We start from the raw sequence: 17,766 nt of genomic DNA, 5'->3' as shown, positions 1-17,766 counted from the left end.
GGTGTGACATTAGTCGTCTCAATTTCTCTGCTCCTCCCACCCATTCAATCTGTCTCTCTCTGAACTTACTGCATTCCGTTCCCTCAGGTCCTGCCCCAACATTCTCATCAAACCCGCTGACAAGGGTGATGCTGTTGTTGTCTGGCACAATGACCTCTACCTCGCGGAGGCTGAGCGTCAACTCGCAGACACTTCCTCCTACCTCTCCCTGGACCATGACCCCACCACTGAACATCAAGCCATTGTTTCCAGGACTGTCACTGACCTCATCTCCTCTGGAGATCTTCCTCCCACAGCTTCCAACCTGAAAGTCGCTCAACCTCGGTCGGCCCGCTTCTACCTCCTACCCCAAAATCCACAAACAGCACTGTCCCGGCAGACCGATCGTGTCAGCCTGTTCCTGCCCCACGGAACTCATTTCTCGTTATCTTGACTCCCTTCTCTCTCCCCTTGTCCAGTCTCTTCCCATCTACATCTGTGATTCCTCTGACACCTTACGTCACATCAACAATTTCCAGTTCCCTGGCCCCAACCGCCTCCTCTTCATCATGGACGCACAATCCCTCTACACTTCCATCCCCCACCAGGATGGTCTGAGGGCCCTTAGCTTCTTCCTCGAACAGTGGCCCGAACAATCCCCATCCACCACTACTCTCCTCCGTCTGGCTGAACTTGTTCTCACACTGAACAAAAACAGAATTACCTGGAAAAACTCAGCAGGTCTGGCAGCATCGGCGGAGAAGAAAAGAGTTGACATCACCCTTCAACAGAACTAGGTGAATCCAAGGAAGGGGTGAAATATAAGCTGGTTTAAGGTGGGGGTGGGGGGGAGGGGGGAGAGAAGTGGAGGGGGGTGGTGTGGTTGTCGGGACAAACAAGCAGTGATAGAAGCAGATCATCAAAAGATGTCACGGACAACAGAACAAAAGAACACATAGGTGTCGAAGTTGGTGATATTATCTAAACGAATGTGCTAATTAAGAATGGATGGTAGGGCACTCAAGGTATAGCTCTAGTGGGGGTGGGGGGGAGCATAAAAGATTTAAAAATATTTAAAAATAATGGAAATAGGTTGGAAAAAGAAAAATCTATATAATTTATTGGAAAAAACAAAAGGAAGGGGGAAGAAACAGAAAGGGGGTGGGGATGGATGAGGGAGTTCAAGATCTAAATTTGTTGAATTCAACATTCAGTCCGGAAGGCTGTAAAGTGCCTAGTCGGAAGATGAGGTGTTGTTCCTCCAGTTTGCGTTGGGCTTCACTGGAACAATGCAGCAAGCCAAGGACAGACATGTGGGCAAGAGAGCAGGGTGGAGTGTTGAAATGGCAAGCGACAGGGAGGTTTGGGTCATTCTTGCGGACAGACCGCAGGTGTTCTGCAAAGCGGTCGCCCAGTTTACATTTAGTCTCTCCAATGTAGAGGAGACCACATTGGGAGCAATGAATGCAGCAGACTAAGTTGGGGGAAATGCAAGTGAAATGTTGCTTCACTCGAAAGGAGTGTTTGGGCCCTTGGACGGTGAGGAGAGAGGAAGTTAAGGGGCAGGTGTTACATCTTTTGCATGGGCATGGGGCGGTGCCATAGGTGGGGGTTGAGGAGTAGGGGGTGATGGAGGAGTGGACCAGGGTGTCCCAGAGGGAACGATCCCTACGGAATGCCGACAGTGGGCATGAAGGGAAGATGTGTTTGGTGGTGGCATCATGCAGGAGTTGGCGGAAATGGTGGAGGATGATCCTTTGAATGCAGAGGCTGGTGGAGTGAAAAGTGAGGACAAGGGGGACCCTGTCATGTTTCTGGGAGGGAGGAGAAGGCGTGAGGGCGGATGCACGGGAGATGGGCCGGACACGGTTGAGGGCCCTGTCAATGACCGTGGGTGGAAAACCTCGGTTAAGGAAGAAGGAGGACATGTCAGAGGAACTGTTTTTGAAGGTAGCATCATCGGAACAGATGTGACAGAGGTGAAGGAACTGAGAGAATGGGATGGAGTCCTTACAGGAAGCGGGGTGTGAGGAGCTGTAGTCAAGGTAGCTGTGGGAGTCGGTAGGCTTGTAATGGATATTGGTGGACAGTCTGTCACCAGAAATTGAGACAGCGAGGTCAAGGAAGGGAAGGGAAGTGTCAGAGATGGACCACGTGAAAATGATGGAGGGGTGGAGATTGGAAGCAAAATTAATAAATTTTTCCAAGTCCCGACAAGAGCACGAAGCGGCACTGAAGTAATCATCGATGTACCGGAGAAAGAGTTGTGGAAGGGGGCCGGAGTAGGACTGGAACAAGGAATGTTCCACATACCCCATAAAGAAACAGGCATAGCTGGGGCCCATGAAGGTACCCATAGCCACACCTTTTATTTGGAGGAAGTGAGAGGAGTTGAAGGAGAAATTGTTCAATGTGAGAACAAGTTCAGCCAGATGGAGGACAGTAGTGGTGGATGGGGATTGTTCGGGCCTCTGTTCGAGGAAGAAGCTAAGGGCCCTCAGACCATCCTGGTGAGGGATGGAGGTGTAGAGGGATTGGACATCCATGGTGAAGAGGAAGCAGTTGGGGCCAGGGAACTGGAAATTGTTGATGTGACGTAAGGTGTCAGAGGAATCACGGATGTAGGCGGGAAGGGACTGGACAAGGGGAGAGAGAAGGGAGTCAAAATAACAAGAAATGAGTTCTGTGGGGCAGGAGCAAGCTGACACGATCGGTCTACCGGGATAGTGCTGTTTGTGGATTTTGGGTAGGAGGTAGAAGCGGGCCGTCCGAGGTAGGGCGATTATCAGGTTGGAAGCTGTGGGAGGAAGATCCCCAGAGGAGATGAGGTCAATAACAGTCCTGGAAACAATGGTTTGATGTTCAGTGGTGGGGTCACGGTCCAGGGAGAGGGAGGAGGAAGTGTCTGCGAGTTGACGCTCAGCCTCCGCGAGGTAGAGGTCAGTGCGCCAGACAACAACAGCACCACCCTTGTCAGCAGGTTTGATGACGATGTCAGGGTTGGACCTGAGAGAATGGAGTGTAGTAAGTTCAGCGAGAGAGAGATTAGAATGGGTGAGAGGAGCAGAGAAATTGAGACGACTAATGTCGCGCTGACAGTTCTCAATGAAAAGATCAAGAGAAGGTAAGAATCCAGAGGGAGGGGTCCAGGTGGAGGGAGAATATTGGAGGTGGGTGCAAGGATCCGTTGAACGGGAAGAGGACTCCTGCCCAAAGAAGTGAGCCCGGAGACGAAAATGGTGGAAGAAGAGTTCAGCATCATGCCAAGCCCGAAATTCATTAAGGTGAGGGCGTAGGGGGTATGAAACTAAGTCCTTTGCTGAGCACTGAACGTTCAGCATCGGAGAGGGGAAGGTCAGGGGGTATAGTGAATACACGGCTGGGGCTGGGATTGGAAGATGGGGTGGGGACGGAGGGACAGGCAGGGGTGGAGGGTCCTAGATGGGTGTTGGTGTCGATGAGTTGTTGGAGCATTTCAACACTCCACCCTGCTCTCTTGCCCACATGACTGTCCTTGGCTTGCTGCATTGTTCCAGTGAACGCAAACTGGAGGAACAATACCATCATCCGACTAGGCACTTTACAGCCTTCCGGACTAAATATTGAATTCAACAACTTTAGGTCTTGACCTCCCTCCTCCTTCCCCACCCCCTTTCTGTTTCTTCCCCCTTCCTTTTGTTTTTTTCCAATAAATTATATAGATTTTTCTTTTTCCCACCTATTTCCATTATTTTTAAATATTTTTAAATCTTTTATGCTCCCCCCACCCCCACTAGAGCTATACCTTGAGTGTCCTACCATCCATTCTTAATTAGCTCATTCTTTTAGATAATATCACCAACTTCGACACCTATGTGTTCTTTTGTTCTGTTGTCTGTGACATCTTTTGATGTTCTGCTTCTATCACTGCTTGTTTGTCCCTACAACCACACCACCCCCCTCCACTTCTCTCCCCCCCATCCAACACCGCCCCCCCCCCCCCCCCGCCCCCACCACCCCCCCCCCCCCCCCCCCCTCCATCTTAAACCAGCTTATATTTCACTCCTTCCTTGGATTCACCTAGTTCTGTTGAAGGGTCATGAGGACTCGAAACGTCAACTCTTTTCTTCTCCACCGATGCTGCCAGACCTGCTGAGTTTTTCCAGGTAATTCTGTTTTTGTTTTGGATTTCCAGCATCCGCAGTTTTTTGTTTTTATTTTTGTTCTCACACTGAATAATTTCTCCTTTAACTCCTCTCACTTCCTCCAAATACAAGGTGTGGCTAAGGGTACCTGCATGGGCCCCAGCTCTGCCTGTCTTTTTATGGGGTATGTGGAACATCCGGCCCCCTCCCACAACTCTTTCTCCGGTACATCGATGATTACTTCGGTGCTGCTTCATGCTCTCATCGGGACATGGAAAAATTTATTAATTTTGCTTCCAATCTCCATCCCTCCATCATTTTCACATGGTCCATCTCTGACACTTCCCTTCCTTGACCTCTCTGTCTCAATTTCTGGTGATAGACTGTCCACCAATATCCATTACAAGCCTACCGACTCCCACAGCTACCTCGACTACAGCTCCTCACACCCTGCTTCCTGTAAGGACTCCATCCCATTCTCTCAGTTCCTTCGCCTCCATCACATCTGTTCTGCTGATGCTACCTTCAAAAACAGTTCCTCTGTCATGTCCTCCTTCTTCCTTAACTGAGGTTTTCCACCCACGGTCGTTGACAGGGCCCTCAACCGTGTCCGGCCCATCACCTGCGCATCTGCCCTCACGCCTTCTCCTCCCTCCCAGAAACATAATAGGGACCCCCTTGTCCTCATTTATCACTCCACCAGCCTCCGCATTCAAAGAATCATCCTCTGCCATTTCCGCCAATTCCAGCATGATGCCACCACCAAACACATCTTCCCTTCATCCCCCCGGCAGCATTCCGTAGGAATCGTTCCCTCCGGGACACCCTGGTCCACTTCTCCATCACCCCCTACTCCTCAACCCCCACCTACAGCACCTCCACATGCCCACGCAAAAGATGTAACACCTGCCCCTTCACTTCCTCACTCCTTACCGTCCAAGGGCCCAAACACTCCTTTCAAGTGAAGCAGCATTTCACTTGCATTTCCCCCAACTTAGTCTACTGCATTTGTTGCTCCCACTGCGGTCTCCTCTACATTGGAGAGACCAAACGGAAACTTGGCGACTGCTTTGCAGAACACCTGTGGCCTGTCCGCAAGAATGACCCAAACCTCCCTATCGCTTGCCATTTTAACACTCCACCCTGCTCTCTTGCCCACATGTCTGTCCTTGGCTTGCTGAATTGTTCCAGTGAAGCTCAACGCAAACTGGAGGAACAGCACCTCATCTTCCGACTAGGCAGTTTACAGCCTTCCGGACTGAATATTGAATTCAACCACTTTAGATCTTGAACTCCCTCTCCCATCCCCACCCACTTTCCATTTCTTCCCCCTCCCTTTTGTTTTTTCCAATAATTTATATAGGTTTTTCTTTTCCCACCTATTTCTATTATTTTTAAATCTATACCTTTTATGCCCTGTTAGTCTTATTCCACCCCATCCCCACTAGAGCTGTACCTTGTGTGTCCTGCCATCCATTCTTAATTAGCACATTCGTTTAGATAATATCACCACCTTCAAAACCAATTTGTTCTTTTGGCTGTGACATCTTTTGATTATCTGCTCCTATCACTGCTTTCTTGTCCCTACAACCACCCCCACCACCACCCCCCCCCCCAACTTCTCTCTCTCTCCTCCACTACCACCACCCCCCCCATCCCACCACCTTAAACCAGTTTATATTTCACCTCTCTCCTAATTTTACTCAGTTCTGTTGAAGGGTCATGAGGACTCGAAAGGTCAACTTTTTTCTTCTCCTCCGATGCTGCCAGACCAGCTGAGTTTTTCCAGGTAATTCTGTTTTTGTTTTGGATTTCCAGCACCCGCAGTTTTTTTTGTTTTTATAACATCTGGTCACACAACCTTGATTCAGACTGCAGGTAGACGGTGATTCTATTCCGCGGCTGGGTAATCCCAAACCTCCAGAAATGGGGCAAATAGCGAGCATGCCTGATATGAAACCTGTTGATATCCGTACAGCGATTTCGGAGTTTTACACGATCCATCTCTTTCTTTACCTAGGCTGATCGATCAAGGAGTCTTGGAGCAACGGTCTACTGCGTTGGTGTCAAAGACTTCAATGAAACCCAGGTTCGTGGTCACTTCTACTTCCTGAGCTAGTGCTCAAAAGGTGTGTCATTGAAGCAAAGAAATGTCATTGAAGCAAAGAAATGTCATTGTCATTGGGTGTCATTTTCACAAAGAAGTTCCTATGGTCTTGACTCCTGGGGTTAAGGGTTGGGCTCAGAAACTGTCACTGACATCGAAAATCTTTGTGTGCTTACTGGTTTATACTGGTTCATGTCCTTTTAATTCAGAGTCTACGCACCATATCAGTTTGTCTCTCTGATTCAGAAATACCTCAGTCCCATTTATCATCTGATAATATTTCGCTTAGGTGCTGGCTGGTTTGAAACAGACCGCCCCACTTGAAAGTAAGGAGGTATGCATTGAGGTAGCACCTTTTAAACAAGCTCAGGACGTCTCCAAGCGACTTTACAGCCAACCAGCGACCTCCGGGAGTGTCCTCACTGTCGTGAGATCGAGCAGTGCCGCGGGCGCCCTGAAAACGGACACGGAGGGCGGGGTTTTCCCCGGTCCCGCTGAAAGCCGGCGGAACTCGCCTGGGCCGCGGTGGGTCCCGCTATGACGGGGCCGGAAAATCCCCCGCCTGAGTCGCGCTCTCTTGTGGTGTTTTTAAACCCCAGTAAAGTTCATCCCTTTGCATTCAGTCCTTGCATCGCCAAAATAAAAACCCGAACCTCAGTTAAGACCCTGACATTGCTTGGTTAACCCTTCAACTGCCAAAGGTGTAAATTCCCCTTCTCGCTGCATTAAAAATCTTGCGCTTAAACCTGTGTTCCTTTTTTTTAAAAAAAAAACTGAGCTCCTCCCAAGAATTGATCAGAATCTTGATCTGGAATCAGAGAGCTTCGGGTACCACATCGTCCTTTACCAGGAGCTCACTGGTGACCTGTATTTTTAGTGAATAATAGGACTGATTTATAAAGCAGCTTGGGAACCTGAATCGCCCTGCTAGGAGCAAGCATTCCAGTGATTCCTTGAATTCAAGGAACTGAAGCTTGGCCAAAGTTAAAGCCTGCTGCTCCGTTGAAAGCTACACGGGATTAAAGCACACCTTCGTTGTTAACCCACTCAGAGTATTTGAAGAGCTTATCTCTTGTACTCCCGGTCCGGCTCACGAGGAAAGACGAAGGGGACTGACAAAAGCAAAATACTGCGGATGCTGGAAATCTGAAACGAAAACAGAAACAGCTGGGGAAAACTCAGCAGGTCCAACAGCATCTGCCGAGAGGAATACAGTCAACGTTTCGAGTCCGTTTGACTCTTGGTCAGAACTAAGAAATATAGAAATGAGGTGGAATATGAACTGGTTGAGGGGGGTGGGACAGGTTGAGATGTCATCATTAGCACATTCCTTAGCTAATATCACCACCGTCAACACCCCTTTGTCCTTTTGTCTATGACGTCTTTGGCAATCTCTTCTTTGCCTCCACCTATCACTGGCCCTCTATCCAGCTCTACCTGTCCCACCTCCTCCAAACAGCTTATGTTCCATCTCATGGCTATATTTCTTAGTTCCGATGAAGAGTCATACGGAATCGAAACATTGACTGTGTTCCTCTCCACAGATGCTGTAGGGCCTGCTGAGTTTTTCCAGCTATTTTTGTTTTTGTTTCGAAGCAAGCGATGTTGCTTACCTACCTGCCCCACCTCCTGTGGTGTGCATCTCTCTCTCTCTCTCTCTCTGCCCCTTCATTCACAGCCGTGCATGTGAAGTTCCTTGTGTGTTTTCCAAACACCACAATGGCCACTTTCTCAATCAGTGAATGAAAAGGATCATCATCGCACAACCTTTACTGTCACCTTACACTCAACATTGTTTCCGTGAATTTTCTTTACAAAGCACACGTTCGTCTGTTTTATGCAGGAACATTTGTGAGATACGAGCAAAAGCTGTTTAACATGTGTTTAACTGCACCCCCACCCCTGCTCCACAGACCAGGAACGTGTCAGGTTCAAACCTGTGCTGATTTTAGCCAAAGCAGTAGCTTTCATTTCCCTGAAGCAAAGGCTGAACAAATGCAGCCGGAATTTCCATTCTTGTAAGCTGTCCAGTGACTCATGCCAAAGAGTGGGTTGATGCCTGGTGAGAGGAGGATTGCATTCAGCCGCTGTATTACCCTTGGAATAATACGCAGGCAGGTAAATAAAGCAACGTGGTAGGTGAGGAAAAGGAGGTCTTGTGGTGCAGTGGATAATGTCCCCGACTCTGAGCCAGAAGCCCTGGGTTCGATTCCCACTCCAAGACTTGAAAGCTAATGAAGGCATGTTCGTAATGGGGCCAACCAGGCTGATGACCAATCTGCAGGTCCTTTCAACACACTGAGGGCAGACAGCAAGAGCAGGAGAGATTCCCGGTCAGTTCTGCTTGATGTGGAGTGGTGCCCCCTCAAGCTATTGCTTCAGGCTAGCAACCTGTTCCAGGAAAAACAAGCTATGGAAGATGTGTGTGTATGATTTGTCTGCCTCATGCCTCTCAGTATGCGGGAAGTCTTTAATTTGAAATAGCTGAGGGCTGTTAGCATTGATTGAACTATTGTGCTGGGGCTATGCCCAGTGGTCATACACCTCCCCATTCACATCTGGTACCTGGTGTTATCTGACCCAACCCCACCTTAATTTATTATAGCCTTCGTACAGTCTCCAAGATCCCTACCTTGTATAAAATTCCTAGTATGTTTTAGTTCCATTTCAGAATCCAACATTTGCTTGCTTGGGAATAAGTGATGGGTTGTACCATTAGTGACAGAGTGCTGTGGATGTCATTCGTACAGGAGAGAGATGGTAGCTTGTTGTGGCTGAAGTCGGCTGTATCTCCCAGTCAGTTTGCTCCCTGCCTTCTGTTATTTCCAGATTGACTGATTTATGAGGTTTGCTCTCAGTGCAGTCTGATTGGCCAATGTAACTCTTCATTTTTTTAACGACACGATTTGTATCACATTCTGAGGTCACTAAAAACTTTCTGCATTTGCTCAAAGCACCCAGGGGCGTTACTTCACATTAACTCCTTGGCTCCTGCCTCTCACTCTTTCCTTGAAATAATGGGACCCATCACATAATTTTAACCCAAATACAATTCATTCACAGCAGATGGGCCTCTGTCGTTTGCCTTTAAAAGGATAGGGACAATATTTTTATTAGCCATCCGATGATTAGCACTGATCAGCAAGGAACTTATGACCTCCCATTAAATCAGAGGACATGGCTGTCTGCTACATTTGGGAGATATGCAGGCACTGAGCTGGCGAGGAGATGTGGGTATGGATGGGTGCTGGTGTGAAGTGGGATTTAAGCAAATGGACTACACGAAGGTTCATTTATTCCACTGGCATCAAAACTATATAAACTGTCAAGGGAAAGTGTAACTCCAAGAAACAAACAATTTACAGAGAATATTCACCACTGATGCTCCAGATCTCTGTACTAGTCAGGGCCTCAACTCCTCAACTCAGCCACAGGCCAGGCTTAAAAGCAAAATACTGCAGATGCTGGAAATCTGAAACAAAACCAAAAATAGCTGGAAAAACTCAGCAGGTCTAACAGCATCTGCGGAGAGGAACACAGGTAACGTTTCAAGTCCGTATGACTCTTCATCAGAACTCGAAACGTTAACTGTATTCCTCTCCACAGATGCTGTCAGATCTGCTGAGTTTTTCCAGCTATTTTTGTTTTTGTCACACACCAGACTTGTTCAGGCATGTTCTGCTCTTCAGCTCCTGGCTGCAATCTTGCTCTTTGTCTCTGTCTCATTCTGTCTCTCCATGAGGCTTCTCAGACTCAGGGTTGCTATCAATGGATCTAGGTTTCCAATTCTCTTCCTGGCTCCTTAACCACCCTCAGGGGCTGCAATCTGCCCTAGGCTCCTGCCACACTGCCCTGGATCAGTCTTTCTCTCCAAAGATGCTGCCAGACCTGCTGAGTTTTTCCAGCAATTTTTGTTTTTGTTCCGGATGATTCCTTGTTGCTTTCTCCCTTGCCTTCATGGTACCTGGCTCCATGCCTCAGCTTTTTAAAGACCCTGCTCCTTGCAAGGGGCCAACCAGTTCCCCTGCTTGGTCCTCTCAACCTGACCTGCTGCCAGAAGCCCTGCAACATTCGCACTGGAACACTGTGGTCAAAATTCTCTGACCTGCTCCACTCTTGGTTCTGTTGCAACTATGAGCCTTGTCCTGTTTCCCCAAACAGTAACTTAAGCCATCACTACACAGGAAATAGAGAGACCTGGAGGAAAGAAAGACTTTCCAGGTGGCACGAGGCTCTTATCATCCTCCCTACCTGATGGTCTCAGCTTTGTTTCAGGTGGGTTCAAGCTCACTGCACAAAACTAGGCCTAATTTATGCATCACATTGGCAACCTTGCTCACAGTCAACAAGAGAAATCAAAAGAGAGGAGACAGACACATATTGGTGTGGTCATCAGAGTTTGGGGTCAAAACACATACTTTTGGAGAAAACTGCAGAGAACATCACTGCATAATATTTCTGAAGCTGGGGAGCACTTGATACTGGTGTCAAAGAAGCTTTCCAGTTTGCAGTACTCATATCTCTCACAATAAAATGATTAGAGAAAAAAACCCTTTTGTGATACAGCAACAGGCAGCAGTGTGGGCTTTGGGAATTCATTCCTTTTCTCCATTTCTTATTTTGTTAGATATTATGATTTATGATTTTGTGCTTTGGTTAGATATTATGATTTATGATATTGTGATTTTGTTAGGTATTGTGATTTATGATTTTATGATTTTGTTAGATATTGTGATTTATGATTTAATGATTTAGTTATTTATTACAATTGATGATTTAGTTAGATATTATGATTTATGATTTAGTTAGATATTATGCACAGCAGTCAAAGCTTTAGGTCCAAATGAAAAAATGATTAACATCAAATTGAATTTAACTTTCGTCCGAAGTATCAGACTTGAACATCTGTGCCCCTTTCTTTTTTCAGTGAACTTCTTTCTGAAATATTAAGGTTATTTGTTCATTTCCCCACCCCTCCCCACCGCCACCCTCCTTCTTTACCCTTGGCTGCAGCTGGCACGGATTGCAGACAGTAAGGACCACGTCTTCCCAGTAAACGATGGTTTTGAGGCTCTCCAGGGCATCATTGACTCAGTAAGTAAAGCTTGACGTGGCCACTAATTGTCTTGATTGACGGCAGTCATTTGCACGCAGCTGCTTCGAATTAAGTGGTTGAGGCGCTGGGCCCCGAGCTGAGCCAGTCTCCAGCAGACGCTGAAAGCTGGAAACTATGAGGGCTTGGGACCCAGGGGTTGGCGTTTCCATCTCTGAGGCACACAAATCAGCTTTCATATTGACAAAAAACAGCATTGCCAAGCTGAAGGAGGAGGGGGTGGTGAAGAGAAGGGAGTGCAGAGGACAGCAGTGAAACAGAGGCACATTGTAGCATTTGTACAGCATTGGGCTGAGGTTAAATGTCCAGAGCAGGCTTTAGTTTGATTACTCAGATTGGATTCTGCAGCGTTTCTCCTGATTTATCAGTGACAGGGATTATGCTGATCAGTTACTGGAACAATTTTTGCAGCATGTGTTCATTTACTCCTGAGAGAAAGAAATGAATCCTTCTTACACTTTGCGTCGTCACTGTGAAAGTATACACAAAGCATTAAGCGATACAGGAACAGATGTGCAGAGTATTCCCTAAATGGTAAGAGATTAGAAAGTGTAGATGTACAAGGGTGTCCTTGTCCATAAGTCACTGAAGACTAACATGCAGGTGCAGCAAGCAATTAGGAAGGCAAATGGAACATTAGTCTTTACCACAAGAGGATTTGAGTACAGGAGTAGTGAAGTCTTGCTTCAATTGTATAGAAGCTTGGTTAGACTGCACCTGGAGTACTGTGTGCAGTTTTGGTCCCTTACCCCAGAAGGGATATTATTTCATTCAAAGGAATGCAACTAAGGTTCATCAGACTTGTTCCAGGGATGGGCGGGACTGTCTTATGAAGAGGGATTGGGGAAATGAGGCCTGTATTCTCTGAAGTTTCGAAGAATAAGGCGATCTCATTGAAACCTACAATATACTTAAGGAAATAGACAGGGTAGATGCAGGTAAGATGTTGCCCCTGTTTGGGGAACCAGGGGACACAATTTCGAAATAAGGGGCAAGCCATTTGGGACGGTGATGAGGAGAAATTCCTTTCCTCAGAGGGTTGTGAATCTTTGGAATTCCTCACCCAAAGAGAGCCGTGGAAGCTCAGTCATTGAGTGTGTTTAAGGCAGAGATTGATAGATTTCTGATTAACAATAACGTAAAGGGTTATGGTAATAATGTGGGTAAAAGGCATTGAAGTGTTTGATCAGTTATGATCGTAATGAATGAAGGGCCGAATGGCCTTCTCCTGTTCCAATGTTCCTAAACCAGCAAATGGTATTGGAGGACACTGGAATGAATGAAAAACTCAGCACAACTGTCATAGGATCACATGGTGCAGAAGAGGCCCTTCGGCCCATCAAGTCTGCACCGACACGTGAGAAACACCTGACCTACCTACCGAATCCCATTTACCAGCACTTGGCCCACAGCTTTGAATATTATGATGTGCCAACTGCTCATCCAGGTACTTTTTACATTTTTTAAAAAGGATTTAAAAATTGAGGCAACCCGAAGAATATCTTCACTCAAAGGGTGAGATTTTGACTTTTCCCCAGGTTGTCACACAAATTCAAAATTAAGCAACCGCTTAATGTGTGCAGGAAAATGGTGATGAAAATCACAGCCTAAAGCTGGGATTTACAGGGGTAATTGTATTTCTCGATAAAGCTGGTCTCGGTCCCGCAGTGTTGAAACAGTCCTTCCAGGGGATACAATGGTATATTGGGGCCTGTGTATATTGTACGCATGGGAGTTGCAGGTTGATTGAAAGTGCAGATGACTTGCAAGAATGTGGATTGGGGGGCGGGGAGGTGACATTAAGAGTCCTGCTGACATGTAATGGACTTCGCACTGTCATAATTTTTGTTCTATTCTGAATGCTTTATATTTCAAAGCCCAAGAAAGTGGAATGCTATGAGCTTGCACATTTCCCATGGAACATGATGGGATCTGGGAAGCTACTTTTTATAGAAGGGAATTGAAGAAATTCAAGGCATCAAATTCTAGTTATCAGAACCTGGGTGGTCCAGTTGATCCTGTTAAATACACATCCATACAAGCCTGCTCATTGTGGACTTCATGACCCTTGGTCATTCTGCGTTGTGTGATCTGACTGACCCTTGTTCATTCAGTGTTACAGGATCTGAGTGACCCTTGGTCATTCGGCGTTACAGAATCTGAGTAACCATTCATCATTCTGTGTTACGGGATCTGAGTGACCCGTGGCCATTCTGTGTTTTGGGATGTGTGTGACCCTTGGTCATTTTGTGTTACAGGATCTGAGTGACTCATGGTCATTCTGTTCTCTGGTATCTGAGTGACCCTTGGTTATTCTGTGTAACAGGATCTAAGTAACCCTTGGTCATTCTGTGTTACAGGATCTGAGTGACCCATGGTCATTCTGTTCTCTGGGATCTGAGTGACCCTTGGTCATTCTGTGTTATGAGATATGAGTGACCCTTGGTCATTCTGTGTTACGAGATGCGAGTGACCCTTGGTTATTCTGTGTTACAGGATCTGAGTGACCCTTGGTTATTCTGTGTTACAGGATCTGAGTGACCCTTGGTCATTCTGTGTTACGGGATGTGAGTGACCCTTGGTCATTCTGTGTTACGGGATGTGAGTGACTTTTGGTCATTCTGTGTTACAGGATCTGAGTGACCCATTCATTCTATCATGAATGACTAACCTGCTTCTGTTTTATTGAGGCTGATTGATGCTGCATTTGGCCTGTTATCAGCTTCTTTAACAAAGTTCCTGGTGCAAGCAGTTTCCGCCAGATTCTCGAAGGAAGGAGAGAAGGACCAAAGAGCTTCTGAAACACAGAACCATTACAGTGCAGAAAGAGGCCATTCAGCGCATCGTCTCTGCACCAGCTCTCCAAATGAGCTTTCTGAACTGTTCATATTTTCCTCTAACTTCTTCTCCCTTCCTCACTTGGTGGTGCTGAATCACATTGGAGCACTACCACATGCCAACAGTAATACTATCTCACCCAATGGCAACAAGCTATTCAACTGTGGGAACATCACCCCGATCTTATCATCATCTGGCAGTTATCATTTATGACAGTGCAGAGAGAAGCTGGGCAAATTTTACTACAGGTCAAGAATCCTTTATCTGAAATCCTTGGAGCCAATCGCATTTCGGATTTCAGGTAATTTCAGTTTTTGGTGCCGCATATATGCCTAGACCGAATAACAGTACAATGGTTAAAGCCTCGGCTGGCTGTAGTCCAAAGGGAACAAAATGTCTAGAAAAGTATGATATACCATTGAATAATAAATACAGGGCACCTGGAATAAGCTCCCACCAGTGGTGCCATCTGCGATTCTACTTGTAGGAGAGGGTTCGCAAGGTAAACAGTGCAGAGAAACAACTAGGCTTCCAGTGTGAAAGGTCGGGTGTGGTCAGCGAGGTTTGTGTCGGTTCAGGTCAGAGACTTCCCGCGCTAAAGGTCGGGTGCGGTCGGCACGGTTTATGTTACCTCGGGTCAGGGACTTTGCGCGCTAAAGGTCCACCAGGTTCAAAAAAAGTTTGTTTTCTTCTTTGTGTTCACTTTTTGGATCTACGGGAAAGGGATACCCGACCTGTATATCTAATCCCAAAAAGCAACAAACCACCCATTGCCCCAGTAACACCACAGGGGAGGGATTGATTCCAGGATTTTCCCAGTCTGTGCAGCTTCATACCAGACTGCTGGATCAGCGAACCCTGAAAAGAAAAGCTTTTTCTTCTCATCTCACATTGAGATAAGCAAAACATTGGTTCGGAAAGAAGCATCTGATTCTGGTGATCATGAAGGCCAATCGTGTCTACAACCTGTGGCCGTCAGAATAAGGTCTCAACTCGTCACTCAGGCCCTTCCCTTTCTTTGCAGAAGCACATCGGGCCATGAAAGTTCCTTTCAGATTTGGCTGCAACATGCCACATTCACTCAGTATTGGCCGAGACTGCGAGCAATCTGTGTGGTCCCAGGTCAAATCGCTGATGCAAAATTGGCCCTGAGTTTGGGCTTTCAGGGATTCACATTGAAGTCATCTTTCTCACCAGTTGTGATTGTGCTTTCCTCCCCTGGTTCAGGTTGCTCAGAGAAAGTGGGAATGAGCAGTAACATTATAGTTTCACTGCCGGGACCTGTGTTTCAGTCTAGGCCACACTGATGATCTTCCTATCTGCCAGTTTCAGGAGCTCCACATGAAATGAGCCAGGTAACTTTATTCCAATTGGGCACAAATCCACACAAAGAACCGCCCATTCTCCCGCGCTTATTGGGGGTAAATACTTCACTTTACGCAGTCAAACCATTTTGAGGGTTGGTGTGTTGGCATGATTTCCTCTGGGGCTAAGGATTAGTTAAGACCCATGGTTGGGGTAGGATTAATAGAGCTTTACTACTACCCACCCCCCCACCCACCGCCCCCCCTCCCCCCCCCCCCCCCCCCCCCTCCCCCACCCAACCCCCCAACCCCCAGCCTTCCTCTGCCACATACCGTACAGCAGCTTGCAGTTGCTTGATGTTGACAATAGGTGGACCAAGTGGAAAACTGTTCAACCCCAGCATTCCCACTCTGTTGTAGGGACATTTTCTACCTCCGAGCTCAGCTCCAGCATGATAGAAGATGACCATTTGTAGAAAGTAATACGGGAAAAGGTTTGCAGTTGCATGACGCATTTTGCAACCTCCACAACATCCCAAAGCGCTTTCCAGTGCGTTGGAAGTGTGGTCACTGAGGAAACGCAGCAGCAAATTTGTGCACAGCAAGCTCCCACAAACAGTAACGCGATGATGAGCAGACAATCCATTTTTGTGATGTCAAGTGAGGGATTAATATTGGCTGGGATGCCGGGGAGAACTTCTTTGTAGGACCCCCATGCGATCTTGCAGACAGGGCCTTGACTGAATGTCTCATCTGAAAAGCGGCCCCTCTGCCAGTGCAGCACACCCTCAGCATTTCACAAGAGCGTCAGCCCAGATTTTTGCGATGAAGTCTCTGTAATAGGACTCGAAGCCACAAGCTACTGACTGGAGAAGTGTGTGCTACTCACTGAGACACCTCTGACACTGTAGTTCAGTTGAAAAGGCAAGGTTATGGTTTGGACATTGAAAGAAAAACAATTTCAGACCCAACCAATAACAAACATCTTCCTCGATAAACCAGTGGATGGATCAGGTTCCCAGAAACTTGCATTTTTCTGGATGAATTAACACAATTATACAGATTGAATGCTTCACCCTGGTGATGACAGATTATGATTGAAGTTCAGCAATGCATTGCTGAGGCTGGACTCAATAGAAATGATTGGGAAGTAGTAAATAAAATGCATCTAAAGGGAAAAAAATCACAATGCTGCAGATGTGGAACTCAAAAACAGAGAGAGAAAATTGAGTGAGGCAGCATCTGTAGGGAGAAGAGACAATTCAATTTCCACAGCTGAGACGCTGGCCAGGGTTTTCCAGTCGGGCAGGGTCTGAGTGGGAGCGGCCGGGAATCGTACCGCCACCCGTGATAGGGGCCTCCGACCGCCATGTCACGCTGACTGGCCAATTAACGGCCGGCCAGCGTGAATCGGGAGCTGCCTGGGTGGGGGTGGTGGGGAGTGGGGAGCAGAGGGAGGGTGAGTGTGGAAGTTCGTGAATGCGCGCTGCAAAAGCTCTGAGACACACAGAGCTGCCTCAGGGAGCTGAAGCCTTTTGAACGTAAAAAGTAAAGAATTTCAAAACGTTAATAACACGTCGCTGCTCATGTGACTCTGTCATGTTATAAATTAGTTTGAATATGTTTTATTTTTTTTAAATCACTGATCAACACCTCATCCCGCCCCGTGGGTGAGGTCTCGCAAAAGATCCAAAGATGGCTTGGCACTCTTCGCCTGCCCCGCCGACCATAAGGTTGGACGGGCGGTGAAAAGTTTCGTTTAATTAGAACTTTAATGGCCTTAACGGGCCTGTTAATTGTTGGCGAGCGTGCTGCCGACTCCCACACGCACCCGCCGACCAAAATATCGTGCGTCGCCTCACGCTCATTTGGGTTGGGCACACGCCAGCCCAATGAGCCCAATATTCTGCCCATTAACTTGTTATTCTCTGCCCAGGGGATCCCTGATGCACTGACCGTTTCCAGTGTTTTCTTTCCAGTTATGTTTTACCCTTAGGCGGTAGCTGATCCCTCACCCTGTTGAATTCAAGGAAAGATCACATCACAGTGTTTCCTCCTCAAACTCTGTCCTTCCTGTTCCTGACGGGCTGACGCAGAGGGTTTATGCTTAGCCTGTGTAAGAGACGAGCGTACAGCTCTGGTCACCGTAGCACAGGAAGAATGTGATTGTAACAAGCGAGGTTACAGAGGAGATTTACCGGGATGTTGCCAGCTCTGGAGATTTTAGCTGTGCGGGCAGGTTGGGTTTGTTTACTTTGAACAGAGGATTATAAAATGATTAAGTGCCTGTATAGAGTGGAT

The 17,766-nt window shown here is 47.1% G+C and overlaps 1 protein-coding gene across 1 annotated transcript in view; it reads left to right on the top strand.

Moving 5' to 3' along the window:
* Window positions 1–17,766, top strand: part of LOC121290179 (anthrax toxin receptor 1-like) — a 191,107-nt gene that overhangs the window by 51,224 nt on the left and 122,117 nt on the right. Inside the window, exons 7-8 of the mRNA XM_041210436.1 lie at window positions 6,124–6,192; window positions 11,224–11,304. Of these exons, the coding sequence (XP_041066370.1) occupies window positions 6,124–6,192; window positions 11,224–11,304 (150 nt within the window). The remainder of the gene's footprint in view (window positions 1–6,123; window positions 6,193–11,223; window positions 11,305–17,766) is intronic.

This window comes from Carcharodon carcharias, chromosome 17 (genome assembly GCF_017639515.1).
Source record: "Carcharodon carcharias isolate sCarCar2 chromosome 17, sCarCar2.pri, whole genome shotgun sequence".
Taxonomy (NCBI): domain Eukaryota; kingdom Metazoa; phylum Chordata; class Chondrichthyes; order Lamniformes; family Lamnidae; genus Carcharodon; species Carcharodon carcharias.
Note: the sequence above shows the minus strand (reverse complement) of the source record. Positions and strands in the feature narration are given on the sequence as shown.